The 20,796-nt window shown below is 43.0% G+C and overlaps 1 protein-coding gene across 1 annotated transcript; it reads right to left on the bottom strand.

The window, feature by feature from the left end:
- Positions 1-696: 696 nt before the first annotated feature.
- Positions 697-19,674, bottom strand: Tnfsf15 (TNF superfamily member 15). The gene is made up of 4 exons (XM_045141747.1): positions 19,450-19,674; positions 7,253-7,295; positions 6,222-6,269; positions 697-1,203 (listed from the first exon to the last, which is right to left on the bottom strand). Exons 1-4 carry the CDS (start codon positions 19,672-19,674, stop codon positions 749-751), a joined length of 771 nt encoding a protein of 256 aa, XP_044997682.1. The 3' UTR covers positions 697-748.
- Positions 19,675-20,796: the final 1,122 nt, after the last annotated feature.

Genomic DNA, 20,796 nt, shown 5'->3' with positions numbered 1-20,796 from the left:
TTTGACTTGGGCTTCTCGGTGTCCTCTGGGAGAGGAGTGCCTGGAAAATAATAGATACTCAAGAAAAATGTGCTGATAATAGCAAAGACTTTGTTGCTGTGTTTGCAGCATGCATGCAGAATTCACACTTGTCTGTTTGGATACTTGTGTTGACAATTAAGGGAAAGATAGCTTTTCTTTTTGAGACCATGGATTGCATAATAACCAGTTCCTTTTTGGAGAACATTCATTAGGAATACCAGCTCTCTTTGCAATTTTTTAAGATCTAGGTGTGAAAATTTGTGGAAATGTTGATAAAGGATTTTTGCATCTGGAGGATTACACTGTTTTCTTTGGCTATTGTCCTTAACTCTTGAACTGAAATAAATTTGTGATAAAATTCAACCAAAATAGGATTCCTGGTGAAAAGCATGCAGTATGAGGTCATAAAGATAGTCTTTAAATCTAGATTGGAATAGATTATTCACTCCTTTGAGGATTGGTGTTACGGTGTCTTCAAGTCCGATACTTCTCCAGAAACCACAGTCATTTATTAGATATTTGTTTCATTTTTTTCCAATTAATATTCTCATCTTCAAGGCATATGAAGGGTGAACTTTGGGTTCTTAAGTGATACAACTAAACCCCTGCCTTGTGGTATGGCTCCTACCCTTGACTGCAAGAAAACCCTGTCTATAATTAGCTATGGGCAAGGAAAATTGGGAAGGAGGAAACAGAATAGCATCACACGATGATGCCTGCTTTGCCCCTAGAGCAAAAAGGCACCGAAGAAGGTTTTGTCTTCTTTTGTGTAATCCACTAAAGAGACATCACTGACATTCACCATCAGTTTGTCCCCTTCTTTTAAGGAGAACATGGCACCAAGGTAGAGGGGCTGGAACCAGTTGCTGCTAATTTCACACACAGACTTGACCCCTGTGAGGAGCTGAGAGGGCTCACGGTAGCTGTCCGTTACCTTGGTGATGACCACAATGATGGAGTCTGGCTTGTTTGGCCGTCTCCCCTGGGTGATGTAAGCACACTCAGATGTGGTTCCCCGGAATGTGATCTGAGAGTAAATAAAATAGTCTCCCGACTTTGGGACCACCAAGGATTTGTTGGTGTAGTTCATCTGGTTCTTGGTGAAGGCTAAGCCTAGTTCATGCTCCCAATGCAGAGCTGGAAAGTGATTCTGCGGGTGTGGTGTGGGACTCTGTTTTATGACTGCAAAGACAAAAGAGAGGTTTAAGTGGCTCAGGTCAGATACTGTGGACTTTGACAGTCTCATGTCATTTTCACAGATGAATAAGAGGACTGAGTCTAGCTGACATGTCACACAGGCCTTAAGGAGGAAGAGGAGAAGGATAAGTGGGTAAACATATGTGTTTGTTCAGAGACTGTGGCATCTCATGTAGGTAATCTGAGGGAAATCACTTCACTTCTTTGAGGCTCAGCTTTCTGACCTGACCTGGAAAACAGCTGTGAAGTTCCAAGAAGACCAACACTGGCTTGCTAACTTGGGGCATCATGAGAGAGGGAACATGGCAGACCAGGGGGCCCAAGTTGCCTCAGACTATTGTTAATTTCTTTTCTATCAGAAAAAAAAACCTCCTGCAAATTATTTTCAACCTGATAGACTTCTGGCTTCTACCCATTCTAAAGCTAAGGATGGGCTAGCATCTGCATCCTTCATGATTTCCTGCTCTGTTACAGGAGTTAAGGGTACCATGAGAATCATCCCCACCTCTATACAGCCACCTCACAGATCCCACCTACTTTCCCTTATGACTGTATGAGCTTTTGTAACCTTTCCCACAGAAGGAACCATGGTGTTCCTGGTAAACTTGAGTTTGTTCTCCTGGGACATGGTCACTTGTGTTTGGCTCACAGTAAAAAGTTTTACTATTTCAGAATGGCTATTCTACATGGACACAGTGAAAGTGAAGAAAGACCCTCACTGCTTGATATTCCTGCAAACAGCCAACTATAAACAGCCATCTTTCCCCAAAATTGCCTGGATGAGCCCAAACAAGGCTAGAGCCTAGCCCTCCCAATTCCCCTTCTTGGCCTCACAAATCATGAGTCAAACCCTTTTGTCCTTACTGGCCATTTGCAACAAAAGACTGGTTGAACACATTTTGGTTTTTCTTCTCTCCTACTTCCAGGGCCTCCATGTTGACCCACCCTCAGCCTGACTAGCACCTAGCCCTTTGGCTGTGGGATTTAAACCTTCTCTGCTCAGTCCTTCCAGCCATTCTCCCTGCTTCTCTGTACCTGGTTCATTCTGGATTTTCCTACTAGTCTCTGAACAAGAAAGCCTCTTTCTACCCTAACTTGAGAAACCAGTAGACGCTATTGTCAGAACCTTCTCTGAATCACAATAGTTCCTCCCCACCGCTGCCACCATCATAATACTAGCTACCCTCCCTGTCCTTGCTTCTGCACCTGTGGAGTCAACCAATTCAGGATCTAAAATATTGGAGCACAGCATCATAATGCTCACTTGCTTTCCCTCTCCTCTTCTTTTCATTGAGAAAAATGGCATCATCAGTTCTGAGGCTATACAGGTTTTATTCCTTTCATTTTTCCCTAAGCAATACAGTACAACAACTATTTACTGTTTTAAGCATTAAAAGTTACCTAGAGTGCTTTAAAATATGTGGGAGGTTTCGTGTAGGCTACATGACAACACACCATTGTATATAAAGGACTTCAACGTCAGAAGATTTGGGTATCACAAGGGGTCCTGGAACCAATTATCTATGTGTATGGAGGCTTCTCCCTCTAGCAACAATCCTTTTGCATAAATGTTTCATCCTAATAAATCTATGCTTACATTTTGTTTGGCATATCTTTACTTAGAAGAGTTAATAATATCTGAGGAAAGGATTAAAGGATGTGGTATAAGCAAAATCTTTAGCTATTAGGAATAGGCTCTAAATTATTTGATTTTTAAGTATGTTTCTTGTCTTATACAAGCTGTGCTCCAAAAAGAAAAGGAAGGAGGGAGGAAAGGAGGAAAACAGGAAGAGAGGGAGGGAAGTACATAGAGAGAAAGGGAGAGAGGGGGAGAATGAGGGAGGGCAAGAGAGCGAGCGAGCATTCTGCTGCTGGGGTCCAAAGTCACAGGAAACACTGTTCTTGAGTACATGTTGGAACCAGAGACCCAGGACTTTCTGGCAGTTCTTCTGCCACATTGACATGGCCAGAATGTAAGTCAATGCGGCTAGACTGTGGAATGGAAGGAACCTGGGCTTTGGGCCACTTGGGCCCAGTATCACCTCTAATTCTGTAGCATGCTAGAGTACTAACTAGCTATGTAGGTTCCCTTCTTTCTATAAGCCTCATTGTCCTGCCTGTAACTGCTCCAAAGCCTTGTTCTAAAGAGTAAATGAGGAGAATGCATTGGCATTTTTTATCATCATTGCTTGATACAGTTCTGCTCAACTTTCCTCTCCTCAAATACTCCTATGGGTTTTATTCTGATAGATTAAAGAGCAAGCCTATTTCATTTTATATGTTTTTTTAACATTTCTATTATGCATAAGTCTAAACTATATAGAACATATTAACAAATGTTTTTATGAACTATATCTACAGCAAAATAAAATGAATAGAATCAAATGATTCAAACCAATGATTTCAAAGAAGACAATCTACAATAAAACTAATACTTTTCAGGAGAAATAAAAACATTTTAATTTCATATAACTGCTTTTGAAACCCACATTAATTATTATCATATACTAAGTTTAGGTAAAGTTATGTTTAACATTTAGCCTTTGGAATTAAGTTTTCCAGCCATGATATGGCCTTGGCATTCATGAACTCACAGAAGCTGAGGTTATCTACATAAGACTTAAACAAAATTGGGTCCACCAGCCTTCTGTCATGGAATGGGGCTGCATATCTCCCTGAGGAGCTATTTGGAGTTAATGGTTTCTGTGAAAGGGGGAGACATTTACTTGGGTGGTGCAACCACTGGTAAGTTGCCACCATGTTCTGGGAAATAATCCCCTACCTATCCTCATGCAAGCAATCTTAATTAAGGTCAGTGGGTCACAAGGAAAAAAAATAATAGGAAAGTAGGAGGGGACTAGTTGAGAAGAAGGGGTTCAGTGTGAGGTGACAGCAGAAGGTAATGGGGGTGAACCAAACCACTACAGTGATCAAAATACATTATATTCAAATATGCAATTGTCTAAAACAAAATAAGAAGAAAATCTTAACACCCAGTGGGTGATCAGAAATATAGTTCCTGGATCTTCTAAAGTGTCTTTCCACTGGTGACAGGACTAAGGCTTCCTCTTTAAATTTTTTAAATTGATTTATTTCAGAGAGAGAGAAGGAGGGAGAGAGAAAGGGGAGGGAGAGAGAGAGACTGATCAAATGGGCATACTAGAGTTTCTAGCCACTGTAAACAAACTCCGGACGCATGCACCACCTTGTACATCTGGCTTACGTGGGTCCTGGGGAATTGAACCTGGGTCGGTCTTTAGGCTTTAAAGGCAAGTGCCTTAAGTGCTAAGTCATCTCTCTAGCCCAGGGCTAAGGTTTCTTTTGCTAATGTGACACATATTCTGATTGGAGGTGAGCTCCTTTGGTCTCCATACTAACTGGCCTCTGGAAAGATCTGGAGCCTCTTTGCAAAATCATATAGACTACTAATTAGTTGTTTCTTGTAGTGTCAGTCCCTTCACTACTGATGATTCAGTGACTGAAAAACACTTCTCCTCAGATGATGCATAAATGGAGTTCAGTGGGTCCCCAGACAAGGCCAGTCCTCTGCAGGGGAATGCAATGGGCTGTGCTAAGCCAGCAGTGAGAGGAGCTGGATAGGAAGCATGCTGTGTGTATGTGTGTATGTGGTGGGGGTGGGGAAAGCTGCAGATTGGAAAGGCAAATATGACTCTGGGTGTCTCCAAGGTGTACTCATCTGTCTTGGGGCATGGGGATTATTTGTCTGAGACTCAGTTTATCCATCTGTGAAGGGGAACAACCACTCCCTTTTGCATTGGATTGACATGCAGATTAAATGAAATAATGGAATTCAAATGCCAACTATAGTGCTTAACTATTGGGAGACTAGTAGACAATCCCAGTCTCAACAATTCTTATAAAAAGAAGGGTACCAGGTCCAGGTTCACTCAGTTTTTTAGGACTTTCTTGCCCAGCATGTTCAATCCATTCCATTATTAGAGGCAGAAGAAACAGTAACAGCAAGGTGGCATCTCCCTCACTGTTTTTGTGTGTGTTGCATACATGTTCATATTTATGTGTGAATGCATGTTGCATGTATGTGCACATGTGTGTGGAGGCCAAAGGTTGATATTTGGTGCCTTTTTCTATTGCTCTCCACCTTGTTCTCTGAAATTGACTCTCTCACTGAACCTAGAACTCATTGATGTGGCTAGAGTAGCTAGACCCTAGGGATTGATTCCCTATCTCTGCCTCCCCAGCCCTGGGATTACAGGCAAGTACCACAGTGGAACTGTGGATATCTGAACTCAGTAAGCATGACAACCCCTTAGTTCAAAAGCAGTATACATGTTTCAGGTCACAGGAGATCCCACTGTAGATAGCAAATTTTCTCACATGTCAGGAGAGTAGACTCACTTTTTAACATGCTAATTTATCAGTTTGAATGGGGTCCTGACACATTTCTGTACTGTCTTGCTTTGTCCTCTGGAGTGTCAGAGGTCTATGCATGGCAGGTGTGAGGTTCCTAGAGGTTCCACATTAGACTGGGAAACTAGAGAGATGGTGGTATTATGGAACTATTTTTGGTATCTCAATGTCCATGGAAATTTTCTAAAACTACATCCTGCATATAAGAGTCCAGTAACACCTTAAACAGTGGACTAAAGACAGGGTGAATGGGCCACTCAGGGATCTTTCAATGGTGACGAGATCCAGAACTACTGATGGTCCAAGACTGAAAAGAACCCTCTCAGTTAGACTGAGGCTGTATATGTATGTGAGGCAGAAAAGAAATGAAGAAGGCTGGCTGAATTGAAAAGAGTGCTCAAGGGACACAGACCTTTTGGAGCCTTCAAAGGGTGGAAGAAATATCTAAATCCTGATGTTCATGTCTGTTGCCAAGGGCTATATGTTCCCATTTGAAGTACTGGTATTCTGGCAAATGTACTAAAAGAAATCTCAGTTCTACAGCTCATGTTTTCAAACAAACAAACAAGCAAACTAAAAACAAAAAACACACAAAAAACCACAGGGAGGCTTACTTGTCAGATGTGCCCTTGGCTTATCTCCATCAGTTCTGGGAGGTGTGTCTGTAAAAAAGAGAAATATGCTTTGTATGAGCCAAAGGGAGAAGGAGTGGAGACAGACTTTGGGAGTTTGCTGGCACAATGATGGGAGAACTTTGGTCATTTCCACTGTGATTCAGTTTCATGCCTTGTGAGTTTTGGATTGGCATGTGGTACCTGCACAGACACTTTGGGGGGGGGGAGGAAACTCAACATTAGGAGTCTTGAGTGCAAATGATTTTGGGCAAGTTGCCTGGTCTAGAGTTTGTTTTCCCATCTGTATGACAGGCACAGTACTCCCTATGTTAGCTAGAATGTTCACATGATGCTTGGCTCATGAGCAATGCTTAGGAAAGCACAACTTTGCTTTTTCCCTCAAGTTGCTCTGGGAGAGCAAATTAGCTGGTCCCCTTACTATGTTTGCTGATGACCCAACTCAAAAGAGATGGTCCCACTCTAGCACTATGGCCTTGGAAGGTCCTTTTCACTTTCTGAGCCTTTGTTTTCCCATTAGTCTTTGAGAATATCTTAGAATTTCACTTTGATTGTCTAAATGAAGTAAGTGTTTTAACAGCAATGATGAAGACCATGTTGATGATGACAAAAAGCAAAAATATATAGCAAGATTTGAATTGTACTTTCTTTAAAATTGTACTTTCTTTAATAGGAGTGAATTAATTTAATTCATGTTAACCCTGTCAGAAAGGTAATGTTATAACCATTTTTAGTGAAGAATAAATGGAGACAGGTAAAATTACCTGCCCAAAGTTCACATTGCTAGCATATCCCAGAGATGGGCTTGGATTCAGGACATCAGCTCCATAGGTCATACATGTAGCCAGACAGCCATAACTATCTTGCTTCTTCGTGATGAAGAAAGAGCCTTGCTGCTTCTCTAGGTTTGCATTCTTCAGCCTAATAACTCAGCAGTTAATGACCCCTCTATCACCAATTGTCTGAGTACCAGAACCACCAGAAACATTCTCATTCAAGATGAACATACTTACACAACAGCTGAGGTGCAGATTGGAACTCCTGTTCTTTGGTAGTCTGTTAAGATAGAAAAATATAGTTTAGGGTACCTGTGGTCCCTCTGACTCCAGCACTCTCACAGTTGCCCCTAGCACAGCTATGATTAAGATGCTCTTGCTACCTAGCCTTGGTACTCTACTGTGAAGGAAATGGCATGAGAGTATTTTGGTTGGTGAGAATCTTGCAGATCAGCTTTGCATTTATTTTTCTAGCACTTCCAGTGACTTTTATGTCCCTTATGCTTGTCTCTCAAGTTTAAAGTCTTTTTCTGGAGAGCTTTTCTCATACTGTCCTAGAGGACCTCAGCATCTTGTCATTGCTTGTATTATTTAAAGAAACAATGATACTTTGTTTTAGCACTATAATTTTAAAATTAGAATTATTCTTTTAAAAATATTTATTTATTTATTTAAGAGAGAGAGAGATAAAATGCTGGGCCACTAGTCACTGCAAACAAACTTCACACACGTTCCACCTCATTAATCTGGTTTACATGGGTATCGGAGAATTGAACCTGAGTCCTTAGGCTTCACAGGCAAGTGCCTTAAATGCATAACCATCTATCCAGCCCAGAATTATTCTATTTTTTATTAACACATATATTCATTGTACATAGTACTGGGTTTCATAAGACATTTTCAAAGTGTATAATGTACATTGGCTATACTCACACCATATCCTTCTCTCTCTTTCCCCACCTTTCCTCCTGCTAATCTCCTTTCCTTTCTGAGATAGTTCCACTTTGACTTTTATGTTATCTATATGATTATATATAATGTGGATCTGCATACAAGAGATTACATGATACCTGTCTTTCTGAGTCTTAAGGAATGATATAGAGAAAGAAATAATGGCTGTGTTCTTCTTCCATCATCCTAACCCATTCTACCTTATTGCTGTGTAGTACACAAAGACCTTTTTATCATCACAGTCTACATTTGTGAGCTATTTCACATTCCACACGATAGAGGATAAGTAACTGCTTTGGAAGCAGACAGATATTCATTCAAACTGTGATTGCATCATTTATTAATCATATGATTTTATGAAGACACTTTTCCTCTCTGAGCATAGTGTCCACATTTATAAATTGTAGATAATAACATCCACAACTCTAAATGACCTTCAGATCTTAGGTGAACAAATCAGAAAATGCATGAGTCATTGCAAATGACCACCATTCCCATGCCCGAGATTAACACTTAAGAGTAAGCCTCGTCTTAGTGTCACAACCAGACCACCACCATCTGACATCTTGTCTTCACCAGTCCTTCTCTAATGTGATTTTGATACAACCCAGGCCTCTCATTTGGTTCTTGTAAGTACATAATCTCCACTAATAGTGCATCCTCCTCTACATTGGGTACTTGATCTGTCTTGCATCTTGAACTCTATATGTGCGTGTGTGTGTGTGTGTTTGTGTATTTATGAACGAAGAAATGTGTCTGTGTGAATGCAAGGGAATAGGATCCATCAGCAGGAGAGTGTGCACTGATATATCAGGCCTTCAGGCTTTCGGTTTCTTCCTTTATCTGATCTATTTCCTAGTCATCTTTCAGGGGGGTTTTCTAAAGCATCACTTTATCAAGACACTGCTGTGCTCATAAACCTTTGATGGAGCCTCATGACCTTCAAGACACGGTTCTATCGTATCTAGACATCAAAGTCCCTGTTTACTCTTTCTGATGCCATTCATCATTTATTCTTCTCTAAGTGTCGTCTGTGTTCCAAGTCATAAAAAGCAACTACAGGGCATTAATCAAGAGATTTATGAAGTATTTAGAAATACTAGTGCAGTTACTACTGGTTTATGCAGGCAGCATCTCCTTCAGATTCACAGCAATACTCAGAGATGGAGGCTGTGTGTGTCCTCACACTGACAATTGGGTTGGCCAAATGTCTTGAACCTCCAGAATCCCAAGTTTTTTAAAAAATATTTTTATTTATTTATGAGACAGAATATATATATATATGTGTGTGTGTTTGTATTATATAAATATATATATATAATATATAACATATAATGTATATATTTATATATAAATATATTATTTAAATATATATTTACATATATATATATATATATATATATATATATATATATATATATATACACACACATACACATGGAGAGAGAGAGCATGCACCAAGGCCTCTGGCCACTGTAACAATCTCCACACGCATGTGCCACCATGTGCATCTGGATTACGTGGGTTCTGGGGAATTGACACTGGATCCTGCAAGCGTCTTAACTGCTAATGCATCCCTCCAGCTCAAGAATCCCAAGTTATAAACCATTGCCCCTACAGCTTCAAGAAAAACTTCTGATGTGGTGAGGAAGTTCAGTAGCAAGAGGCCTGACCCAGAAGTCGAAGCACAGGGGAAAATACCCTTCATGGAGGCTTATAGGTTCTAAAGATATCAGCCAGGTGACACAGAGGGAATGGCCGTTCCAGCAAGGCTTACAGCTTGTGTGTGAGTAGGGAGGCCCAACAGAAATGGGGACTGGAAAACTATAAGCTTTTCTGCTATGGAACAATGTCACCACATACACTTCTAGAGGCAAGAATACAGTGGTCTTTAAAAACCCCCAACATTGCTGTGAGCACCTGTTCAACATCAATGACTTAAAAAAAAATTATTTTATTTAATTTATTTATTAGAGAGAGAATGGGCACACCAGAGCCTCTAGCTACTGCAAACAGACTTCAGATACACTTGCCACTGTGTGCATCTGGCTTACATGGGACTTGGAGAATCGAACCTGGATATTTCGGCTTCATAGGAAAGCACTTTAACCACTAAGAAACCTCTCCAGCCCCAACAGCGATGACTTTTTAAAAATACTTTATTTATTCATTTGAGTGAAAAGAAAGAAGGAAAAGGAGTGGGGGAGGGAGAGAGATTGCGTGTGTGTGTGTGAGAGAGAGAGAGACAGAGAAAGAGAGGGAGAGAAATCAGCATGCCTGGGCCTCTAGTCATATGAAGTTTGTAAGGACATCTTATTCACAACAGAAGATAAGCTTTGTAGGGTGATCTTTGTTGCTCTTTATTCAATGATATAGTTTCAACATCTACAGTAGTACCTACATAAAGCAAAGTGGCCACTCAGGAAATATCTATTAACTAAGAACAAGAGAATTGTATGAATACTTACTGAGCTAAAATGCACTGGACACACTCACGTCTCAGAAGTGGTACTAATGTCCATGCTTGTGTTTCTACTCTCCAAACACTATAGGATGGTTTTTTAAGATATTATTTAGGATGTTGATTTTGTGCTACTGACAAAAGACCCAAGTAAACTATATTTTAAGATGGGAGGAAAAGAATCCCATGGTTGTGAGGATGTGTTTGGGACACATACACAAGCTCTTGATTTCTTGGTTTGTTTCTATTAGTTGGGCACACATTTTATTTGCACATATGGATGGGTATGCATGGATTTTATTTGCTTGCTTATTTATTTCTCTGTGAGTATAGAAGCATGAATTTATTTGTGTGTGTGTGTGTGTGTGTGTGTGTGTAGAGGCCAAACGTTGACTTTTGGCATCTTCTTTTATTGCTCCTCACTTCATTTATTGAAAGTGTCTCTGAGTTGTACCAAGAGAGATCACCAGTTCTGCTAGTCCAGAGACCCAGTTTGTCCCAAGAATTCTCTGTCTTTGGTTTCCAACTGCTGGAAGCACAGGCAGGTTACCATGCCCACTAGGAAGTTCCATGGGTGCTAGGGCTTCAAGTCCTTGTACCTAAGAAGCAAGGGCTTTATCCACAGAACCATGTCCCCAGATCCCATGGAATAGCATTAGGAAGCTGAGCCAGTGCCTGCTGGCAGGTGTTGAAGACCACACCACGTCCAGAGTACCTTGGAAGAATGTCACCTGAGACTCTCTCAAGAGCAGCAACATCGGCCTTTCCAAGGCTGCTGCTCTTAACAATGACTGTCTGTTGTGCTGGGAAGATTACTGTGGCCTCACACATGGGTGAATGGGGTTTGCGAGGATGAACTAGTAGTTTCTCTAGGGCAAAGCTTTAGGCACTAAGCCATCCTGATGCCTCTTTTCCACATGGTGGCTGGCAGCACCAGGCCAAAGCACATCTTCCTCTCCTTCAGGCTTAGCTTCTCCTCATGACTTCTGGATGACTCTGGGGTTACAAGGATATGGCAACTCCTGAGGGATGATGCATTAGTCTGCCAATCAAAATCAGCATGGTGTTCCAGGGCATGTTTGAAGAATGAGACTTTCCCCTTTATATGACTTCTCATCTCGTGGGCTGAGAATAAAAACCCAGTCCTATCCCTTATTAGTATACTTCTTGTTTTTCTTCTTGCTACTGTAATTTACTTTGACTTATTTTTATTGTTGTTGGTGGTGGTGGTGTGTGTACGCACATGTGCACATCCATTTGTCTGTCTCACTACTCTGTTCCCAATACCAAAGGCAGCACCTGCACTTTTCCTGGGTTACTTAATCTGCAAAACTCACAGAGTGACAGGCAGGAGGAAGACACAGGCAGAAAAGAGCCAGAGATAGGGCAAAGTTCAGATTTGATGACTTCATCCAGTTTCTCAACCCCCAAGTCCAGGAAAGTGATATTTTGTTTATGTTGAAGCATTTTAACAACCTAGAGGTGGATAGCCATGATCTTTTAGTAACACAGCCTCTATTGGTATGAATGAACTCTGTGTGGGGCATAGTTGTGAAAATATGAAATATGAAATATTTTCTGCATGCTGCAAGGTTTAGCCAGGAACCAGTCAGAAGAAACAAATGTGACTGCCCGTAAGCACACATCTTACTGGGATAGTGGGGTTCCCAGGACTCCTAGTACATGGTACCACAATAGGTGTTTCCCCATTCACTCTCTAGTTAGTTTCTATAAGCTGGGAAACTGCTACTTTCCAATGATTTTCTTTCTTTTTTTTTTTAATTTGCTTTTGTAGCTTGACTAGTGTTCCTAACTCAAACTGACCATCTCCCGTTACAACGGCATGTTAGAATTATTATATTTCTTTAAGCTGTGCAGAAGAAAGGCTGGGTAAAGGAGGAGACTGCTATTTTTGCTGGCTTAATTGTGCACTAATGTGTGATCCTCAGGTGACATTCAAGCCACTTCAATGGAGGGACCTGTGTCACCTTGTCATAGTCTGCATAGGCTGAGATTGATTACAGGGACATAAAGACATTAAGAAACTACAGAAGGTCCAAGATAGACAGAGGGCCTGAGAACTGAACCTTTAGACCTAGCCCAGACCTTGGCACCTATCAGGAGTTCCATGACCATCAAGGGGGAACACAGCGCATAAGCCAGAAGCAAGTTGGTCTTTGAATTTCCTGACATTTCCCCAGAATATCCCTTGAGTGTATTTTCACTAATGATCCACTTAGCCTTTCCTCCCACGTTCTGTAGTCATCGCCTCTGTCTATTCACAAACAGGAAGACGTACAAATACATTTCTTGCTGTCATAATTGCTGCAATTGCAAACGCATGAACTTTTCATGACCTATAGCATCTCCTGGCACCTTTAGGAGAACATAGGCATGCATTTGCCTCTTTCTCTTCCGTCTACTTCTCTGTGCATACTTGCACAGAGACACATTCAACTGGAAATGTTTTTATTCTGAGGTCAGTTCATTTCATCATCCTCCCAGGGACACTGGACTGGGCTTTCCATGATAGATTCAGCATAGCACAGAGCAAAGATTTTGGTGTTTGTAGCTGAGCAAATTTGGAATTCCCAACTCTATTTCCTAAGGCCTGATTTTGGCATGTGAATTTGATCTCGGTGATTCCCCACCCCCTTGGGACTATTGTGCTGGCTCAGAAAGGACACGTTTTAAGTGAGTATCAATTCACTTCCCTCTTTGGGCCTAAACCATATTTGTGTTCTGCATTGTTGCTATTGCACACTCCTCTATTTGGTTTTATAACCTCAGTTGCAAACAAAAGTCCACCCTTAGCTGTCTTTATGACGAATGAGATGTTAGGATACTTCATGATTTCTGTGTGACTTTCTTCTTTTCTCTAAGACAGACACTCGGATGACTTCCTAGGTTCAAAGTGTGCTTTTGGACTCTGATTTTTCAGAGTGACCCCTGTCCACTTCAAATTCTCAGCTCATTACTACTGCCAGCTGTTGAGTCTTGTGAAATTTAGTCTGGGAGAAAGCTCAGCAGCATGTGCTTTGCCCTGTGAGGAGTCAGGAATTGGCTAAGCTAGCAGGGCGCTTGGTGAGTTACAAGTTCACTTGATGAGTGAATGAGTGACTGAGTGGCTCCTGCAATGACCAACAGTGAGCTACTGTCCCAGCTGACTGGGATGAACACCTACAGCAAACTTGCCCTTCCTGCCTTTGAGCTTCCATGGGAGTCCCTGCCCACTGCTCACAGCCTGTCCTTTGGAAGGAGTCTGCTAGGGCTTCCTGAGGGCACATCAGGGTGGCTGTACTGAGGGAGCCTCATTCTGAAATTCAGGGCTCGTTTTTGCTCAACTGTTTCCTCTAGACAGCCCTGAAAGGATTATGCTTCTTTACCTTCAAAAGAGGAAACAACCTGAATGAATTAAAAGGACTCATCTAAGGTAGAGTAGGTAGGGAAATGGTAGGTCCATCCTTTGGCAAGAACTTGCAGAATTCTCCACTACAAGGCCATGGAGAAAGTACATTAATTTCCTCATTTTACGGACAGCAAGTCTGAGGCTCACGGAGGTATGATGCCTAACCCATGACTTCATTCCTCTTTCTACTTAGTGAGTGCCAGGTACAGCTAGATGCCTTTGGGAACAGAGTGAGCATTTACTGAACACTTACAGTGTGACAGATTTTCTGGGTTCAAGATTCTTGATCAATCCAAGATAACAATCTTCTGTTGGGCAGATGAGTATAGTAGTAGAGTTTGAATAGACTGTTTGACTTCAAGCATTTTTCTTTACTTCTCTATGCCTGAGTCCCATTACCTCTAATATAGGGATAATAGGAGCACTTTATCTAATGTGTGCATGCATGGAGTAATTACAGAAAATTCAAATTGCATGCATTTCTATGCCAGATACTGCATGGAACATGTTATAGACTACGAAGAAGTTGAGCATGATGTTTTGTATGTAAGAAGTACTTAAGAGGTAACAGCTATGTTGTGGTTGAGCTATGGCTTTTGTCAAGTCTGTGTGACTCTGGGGTCTGGGGACACTGGAGATCATGGGGGTCTCAGGGAAATGGGGTAGGGGGAGAAGTGCATGGTGCAAAGACTAGAGCTTTGCAGGGATTTCTGGGTAGGGGAGTGTAGGCATATGGAGAGTGTAGGCAGACAATTCTAGAAGTAGGACTGGAAGGGAACTACGAAGACTGCTCTGGGCAGAATACTCTTATCCAAAGGACGAAGAATTCACTACAGAGAATGAAGTACTACTCTGAGCCTGGCTTAGGGTGGAGTGTCTTGGGCGCATTCTGACTGGGGCATGGACTCTGGCTGTCAGAGCCATGGCAGGAGTACTTGGCAGGGGGCCTGGGCTACAGGCCAGAGGGGCATGCACGCCTATACTGGGGTAGTCATGAAGGCTCTGTAGGATGCTCAGGCCATGGGCAAATGCAGCTGAGTAAAGAATGACTTGGACGGGTTGGGTGGTCACAGTCAGGTAAGACTGGAGTGGGGAAGGAGGCACAGAGATAGTTTGAAAGAGAAGAAAAGCCCTGTAGCACTCAAACCTGCTCTCTGGCCTGTGATGGCAGATTCCAAAAGCAGGTGGAGAAGCTATGCTCATGGTGTAATCTGTTCCCTGATCAGTATGAAGCAACTACTGCAATTTACTAACCACCACCTCCTGCAGACACTTTACATGCCTCATTTCTAATCATCTCCACTTCATTCATACACAAGTGGAGGCCCAGGGCAATGACGTAACATACTAAGTAGTAGCAGGTCAGAATTCAGGCTGTTGACTTTTCTCAGATACAAATCTGCCTAGTATCTTCCAAAGGTCTGCAGATCCCTAAAATACTGTACTACCCTATGTTTCAAATATAGGGGACACATACATTTTGTATAAAGGACTATAGGTCTATAAATGTGTCCCTTCCACAGCCACACACTTCCCCTACCTGGATGCTGGCAGAGTTACTTATTTCTGACACACGCTAAGCATTTAGAAGCTCATGTGCCCTTGTGTGTGCTGTGAGACACGGGCTCTTCCACCTGAGCTCGTGTGCATTGAGTTGTGTCTGCTTGACCATATGAAAGTGCTGTTGCCTTTTGCCTTTGCAGTCTTTGTTAGAGTCATGAGAATGGTTTAAGGATTATTAAATACTGCAGAAATATTTCTTTTCCTACTACCCTTGTAGAGAGAACTTCTGGGTTAAGAGAAGAAAAAAAATTGTGTGCAGATGTGCATACCCATACCCGCATATAGAGAGGCCCGAGGAGAACACTGGATACACTGAATAGCTTTCACTGAACTACAGCTTTATTTATTAATTAATTCAATTTTTCTTTTATTATTAACACCCTTTCTACTTTTCTTCTGCTTTTATCAAACAGACTGAGCAGTGAGCTCCAGCTATTCTCCTGTCTCTGTACCCCCAAACAGGACAAGGATTCCAGGTGACGCACCTGGCTTTTACGTGGGTGCTGGGGATGGAACTTGCTCGCTGAGCTGTCTCTCAGCCCTGACGATTGCGCGTCCCCCTGCTTTCCTCACATGAGTATGCCCAGCTGCGCCTTTATCCTTCGTGTCTTTGCAAAAATACAGCAGCCTGGAGAGGTGTCCTAGGTTGGTGATTCTGCGAGTGGCCCAGACGTGGTCAATAAAAGCCCTCACGGGGAGACTGGCTCGGAGGGACTGGTGGCTGCTCTCCTTCATGGTGCGGCCAACAGATTCTTTGTGGAGGTGACATCTGCAACTGGGCGCAGCATTACTGCCTCCGCTCTGCGGGGTTCCAGAGGAAGATCTGGCTAGGCAGGACAAGGCCTAAGGGAGGGACTTAAGGGTGATGTTAGGTCACACCCTCACCATGCCTCTGCCTCACCTATCTCAGCTCGCCCGCCTGCTTCAGTTGCGGGAAATCAGCATTTGCCAGTCTTGCCCAATCAGATCTCTCGAGCGTGCACCCAGCCCAGGTGTGGGTGGATTTCTCCTCGGAGCCCAGGCCGATTGGCTGGGTCTTTGCGTTGGTAAGTAAGACTTCCCTCTCCCACCCCAGAAGCTACTGTTTATTACTGGGTTTACTTTTAATGTTTTTGGAACCACATGCCTTTTATTTAAAATCCCTTTCATATTTCCTTTTAATCTAAGATCCATGTCTATTTCCATGGGCTCCTGAACCACGTGGTGTATCTCCTGTTTCCCCACTTTACCTTCCCTTTCTCAGCCCTCAGCCTTCTCCCTTCCCCACATCCCCGTTATACCTGAATAAAATGTCGTATTTTAAAAATCATTTTCTTTAGTCTATAATTGCTAATTCTTTGGTTAATTTACAGATAGAAACTTGGGGCTTGGGGTTCCATGGAGCACCCCAGAACCCCATATTTATCCATTATAGCCCCAGTGCACAAAGCCAGGGTCACATGAATAGACGTATAGGCTCAGGAAAATCTTTCCACGCCCCTGTGTCTCAGTTTCTCCATTTGCAAAACGAAGGATTAAGGCTGGATAGCATTCCACAGCTTGCCTGGTTTTTATTTCCAATGGGGTCCTTGGCCTGGACCTCACGGACAGCCTTATAACAAATGTACTTTCCTTGTGCCCTGCAGAGACCTTCCCTGAGTCACCTCAAGGTTGGGCTAGGAGAAAATCAGGACTTCCATAGTACATGCATGTGGAAGAAGCCTTGATGTTTTATTCATCAGCCTTGAAGTGCCCTAAGGATCAAGGCCAAATTTCCTTTGTAGTCATCTAGTCCCTGATATACAGTGATGATCATGCCCCAGTCATCCTGGCCACTGTTTCTTAGCCACATTCCAGACATACAAAATACCTCTTCTGCACATGCCTTATCAAAACTGTCAGGGCGCTGACATTAATACCCCCATTTGGTGGAAAACGTGACAAGCTCAAAGAAATGGACCCATGAGCCTGTTTTTCACATGGCTGAAAGTAATTGAGCTGGGTTTCAAACCCAAATGTCTAAAATCCATATTTTAGCTTGGCTTTCCTCCTTGAATCTCACATTCTGCCATCTTCTGAAAGCTGGTTAATCTCTTTTGAGACCTCCAGATCTCTGCCCATCTCAGGGCTGTTCAGTGCCTTCTGAGGCTGACCTACTGGCTTGCTGCTCCCTGGCCTGCTCCTTTGAGCCCTGATTTCCAGTTGCTTTTGGGCAATGAGACAGAAGGCCAGAGGGCAGAGTGACCAGTGATTCCCATCTGCTTCTGCCCATTCTGATATCTACCCTACCCTCAGACTCCCAAGCAGGGCTTCTCCCCAGACTAGCCCCCTCTTGGTTTCTCTGAGGCCTCCCGTAATACCCAATGCCCCTCAGTGCTACTGACACCCAGGCACTCCCAGCCCTTTTGTTTTCTTTCCACCTGTGCATCTCAGCCAAGAGGCCTTTCTTTAAGCCCCTGCAAACTCTGAGAGATGCTCTTATTCTATATGCTCTCTCCTTTGAGTGGCCAGCTGCTTTGTTTCAGAACCCAGATCACTCCATGTGTCTTAGCCTCACTCTTCTTTCTCTTCTTATGCACTGGGAACTTTCATAGCCTGATGTGACAATAGCCGTAATTGTCCCTATGTGCGTTCTCCCCCTACAATGGAGTGGGTGATATTAGTATGGTTGGTTTGTATCTCAAACATCTGAGTGGGGCAGACGTAGGGAGGGGTGCTTCACTTCACAGGTAAGTCTTCATGTCTAGTGACTACCCCTGCCTCCAACTTGCTTCCCTTGACTGTAACATCTACTGATGCCCTTTGTTGGATCAAAACTTCCTCTGGCTTCTGTCAACATAGGGACTGTAGATAGCATCCTAGGAAGTGGAATCTCATGTTTCAAGATTATTTTCCTTCAGTGTCCAGGGAAGCACAGCTTGCTGGAGGTCTTGTTTAAGATCCTCTGTCGCTGATGGCTGCAGAGAGTCCTAGCACACCTGAGTGCCATACTTAGCTTCTCATAGTAACTACCCTCCCCCACCATGGGGCATCCTATGGTCACAGCCTGATCTCCAGTGTCCTGCAGTTTCCTTCCAACATCAACAGCCTTCCTGGGGCATCTGCATACTTCTACATTTTATGAGCTGTGGCATGTGCCCAAGAACATTGCTGCCTGAGTCACTGTCTGTTTGTTGACCCTGATGGGGTGGTGGGAGTTACACATTAGCCCTGGCTTGGAAAATGGCCAGGATTGATCAAAGACCAGATTTTCAAGGAGCAAAAATATTGTCCTATTTAAAGAAAATTCTTAGGGCTAAAATTAAAGTAGGCATCACAGATTATGCACAGGCATTTTTCCCTCCAAATAGTATTACTTAAATATTATATTTTAGGCTTTTAGATATTTTCTGGAGGTTTCTAGTCCCACATTCCATATTTCTTCTTGGACACCTATACCCTTTCTCCCCAAACCCCACTCCGATATCCTTTCTGTAGTTGAGCTCTCCCAGCCTAATGACCCAGGTTCAATTCCCCATTACCCACATAAAGCCAGATGCACAAAACAGGACATGAATCTGGAGTTCATTTCCAGTGGCTGGAGGTTCCCAGGTGCCCATTCTCTCTGTCAGTGTCACTTCTCTCTATCTCTCTCTGCTTATAAATAAATAAAAATATTAAAAAATGGAATAGAAAAATGAAATTCTATTCCTCAGATACATGTCACTGCTAAGGATTATGAATAAGAATGTTTTTCCTTTCCTCATCTGTGATTTTTGTCTTTTCTTGGTTATCATGTGTTACATAATGTGATCTAAAGGAAATGTTTGTAAACTACCAGTACACAATGATTATAATTATCTAAAAACATGGAGCTTGAAGTTATTTTTACATAAATACAAGAACAGACAATTCAATTCCCTGGAAATACTAAGAACCAGATGGAAACTGTCCACCCTTCCATCCTTCCATTCCGTACCTGCTTTGCCCATCAAAGAAAGTAATGTGACAGCTAAGGGCTCTGTCCTGAGACCAGAGTTGGAACAGATGGGACACGAATCCGCCACCGCGGAGCAGGTTAGGTTTGCTTACCTGGAGTTGCGCACAGTCTTCTCGCTGGGCGCAGGGCTGGCCGAGGAGCAGGTAGATGGAAAGCCCTGCCAGCATGGGGAACGGAAGCAGGCAGCAGGCACGGGCACATCTGCCCTTGCTTCCGGCTGCCAGCCTGGTCCTGGCCTCCGGCCTGCAGCCACCACCTTCGGAAAGCACTTCCTCATTGGCTGCTTCCCCAAAGCTCAGCTCCAGCTCTTCCGCCATGCTTTTGCTGTCCCAAAGGTGCCTCTGAGTGCTTCTGGCCATAGACCCCCCCATTAAATAGGAGAGCTACTCACATCAGCTGCCTCTCTCCTCCCCTTTCTTTTCTCCCTCCCTCTCCCCCTGATACCCTCGCTGCTGGCCCTGCCCTCCTAGGGAATGCACCACCTACAACAGAAACTAAGTTTGGTTAAAAAAAAAAGGAGAAAGCTTTCCCAAGCATATTTATATACAGCATGCTCATGCGCTCCGTCCTTCATTTACAGAAGGAAGTTAGGAAAGTCCCTGGAGGAGGGGAACAAGAATTCATCAAGTCAGTGGGTGGGGCAAATTAAACATACCTGCTCCCTGCTGGAATCATGCCAGATGCTGTGGCCTGGCTGGTTCATGACTTTTGGAAGTGAAAGTGAGGAACTGGGAGGTGTGTGGCTTGCACCAGGAAATGGAAATCACGTTTGCATCAGCTCTTCCCAGAGTGCTGTTAAGCCCTCTTTTTCTGCCTTAGTTAGCAGCTGGTTCTCATTAGATATTTGGGAATATTGATATCCCCAAAGGTGAGGGCATCTACCCTCTGTCATTTTGGGATTAAGACTGTGGAGCTAGGAAGATGATCTAGGCTTTCTAAGTCAAGACTTTGAAGTTCTGGCTTCTACCTGTGGAAAGAAAGAGTGTGTGGCCCGCAGTCCAGGCAGAGTATAAATAAGGTCATAGTTAGAGGTGACTGCTAGCACAGGAAGGACATGAACTCCTATGCCCTGTCATCCCAAAGTAATTCAGCACCAGTGACAGGCCTTGCAGCGTATGTTGGCTCTGTATGGGGGTCATAGCAAATAAAAAGGTGACATTTATTAAGCAGTTTTTTTTTTTTTTTTGCCTTATTGTGCTGAGTTAAAGGTGTCCATGAAATCAACGGATCCAGGAATAACCTCTTGAGGTAGGCATGTTATTATCCCAATTTTACAGACGAGGCAACTGAAGCATAGAGAGTAAGTGACAAGGGCAGCATTGGGACTCAGGCAGGCTGACTTCTGACCCTGACTCTTCACACTACACTGCACATTTGTGATGCTTTTTTATTACAATTTTATTACAGTGTACTGTTACAATTTTTCTGTTTTATTAGCA

Source organism: Jaculus jaculus, chromosome 1 (assembly GCF_020740685.1).
Source record: "Jaculus jaculus isolate mJacJac1 chromosome 1, mJacJac1.mat.Y.cur, whole genome shotgun sequence".
NCBI lineage: Eukaryota > Metazoa > Chordata > Mammalia > Rodentia > Dipodidae > Jaculus > Jaculus jaculus.
Note: the sequence above shows the minus strand (reverse complement) of the source record. Positions and strands in the feature narration are given on the sequence as shown.

What these genes read in the sequence shown, in the direction of transcription:
- Tnfsf15 (XM_045141747.1), bottom strand. Translation starts at nt 19,674, where the DNA reads ATGGCGGAAGAGCTGGAGCTGAGCTTTGGGGAAGCAGCCAATGAGGAA. An exon ending in AAGACTGTGCGCAACTCCAG is followed by an intron (nt 7,296 to 19,449) that starts GTAAGCAAACCT and finishes CTATCTTAACAG; the next exon opens with ACTACCAAAGAACAGGAGTT. An exon ending in GCCAAGGGCACATCTGACAA is followed by an intron (nt 1,204 to 6,221) that starts GTAAGCCTCCCT and finishes TTGTCTTTGCAG; the next exon opens with TCATAAAACAGAGTCCCACA.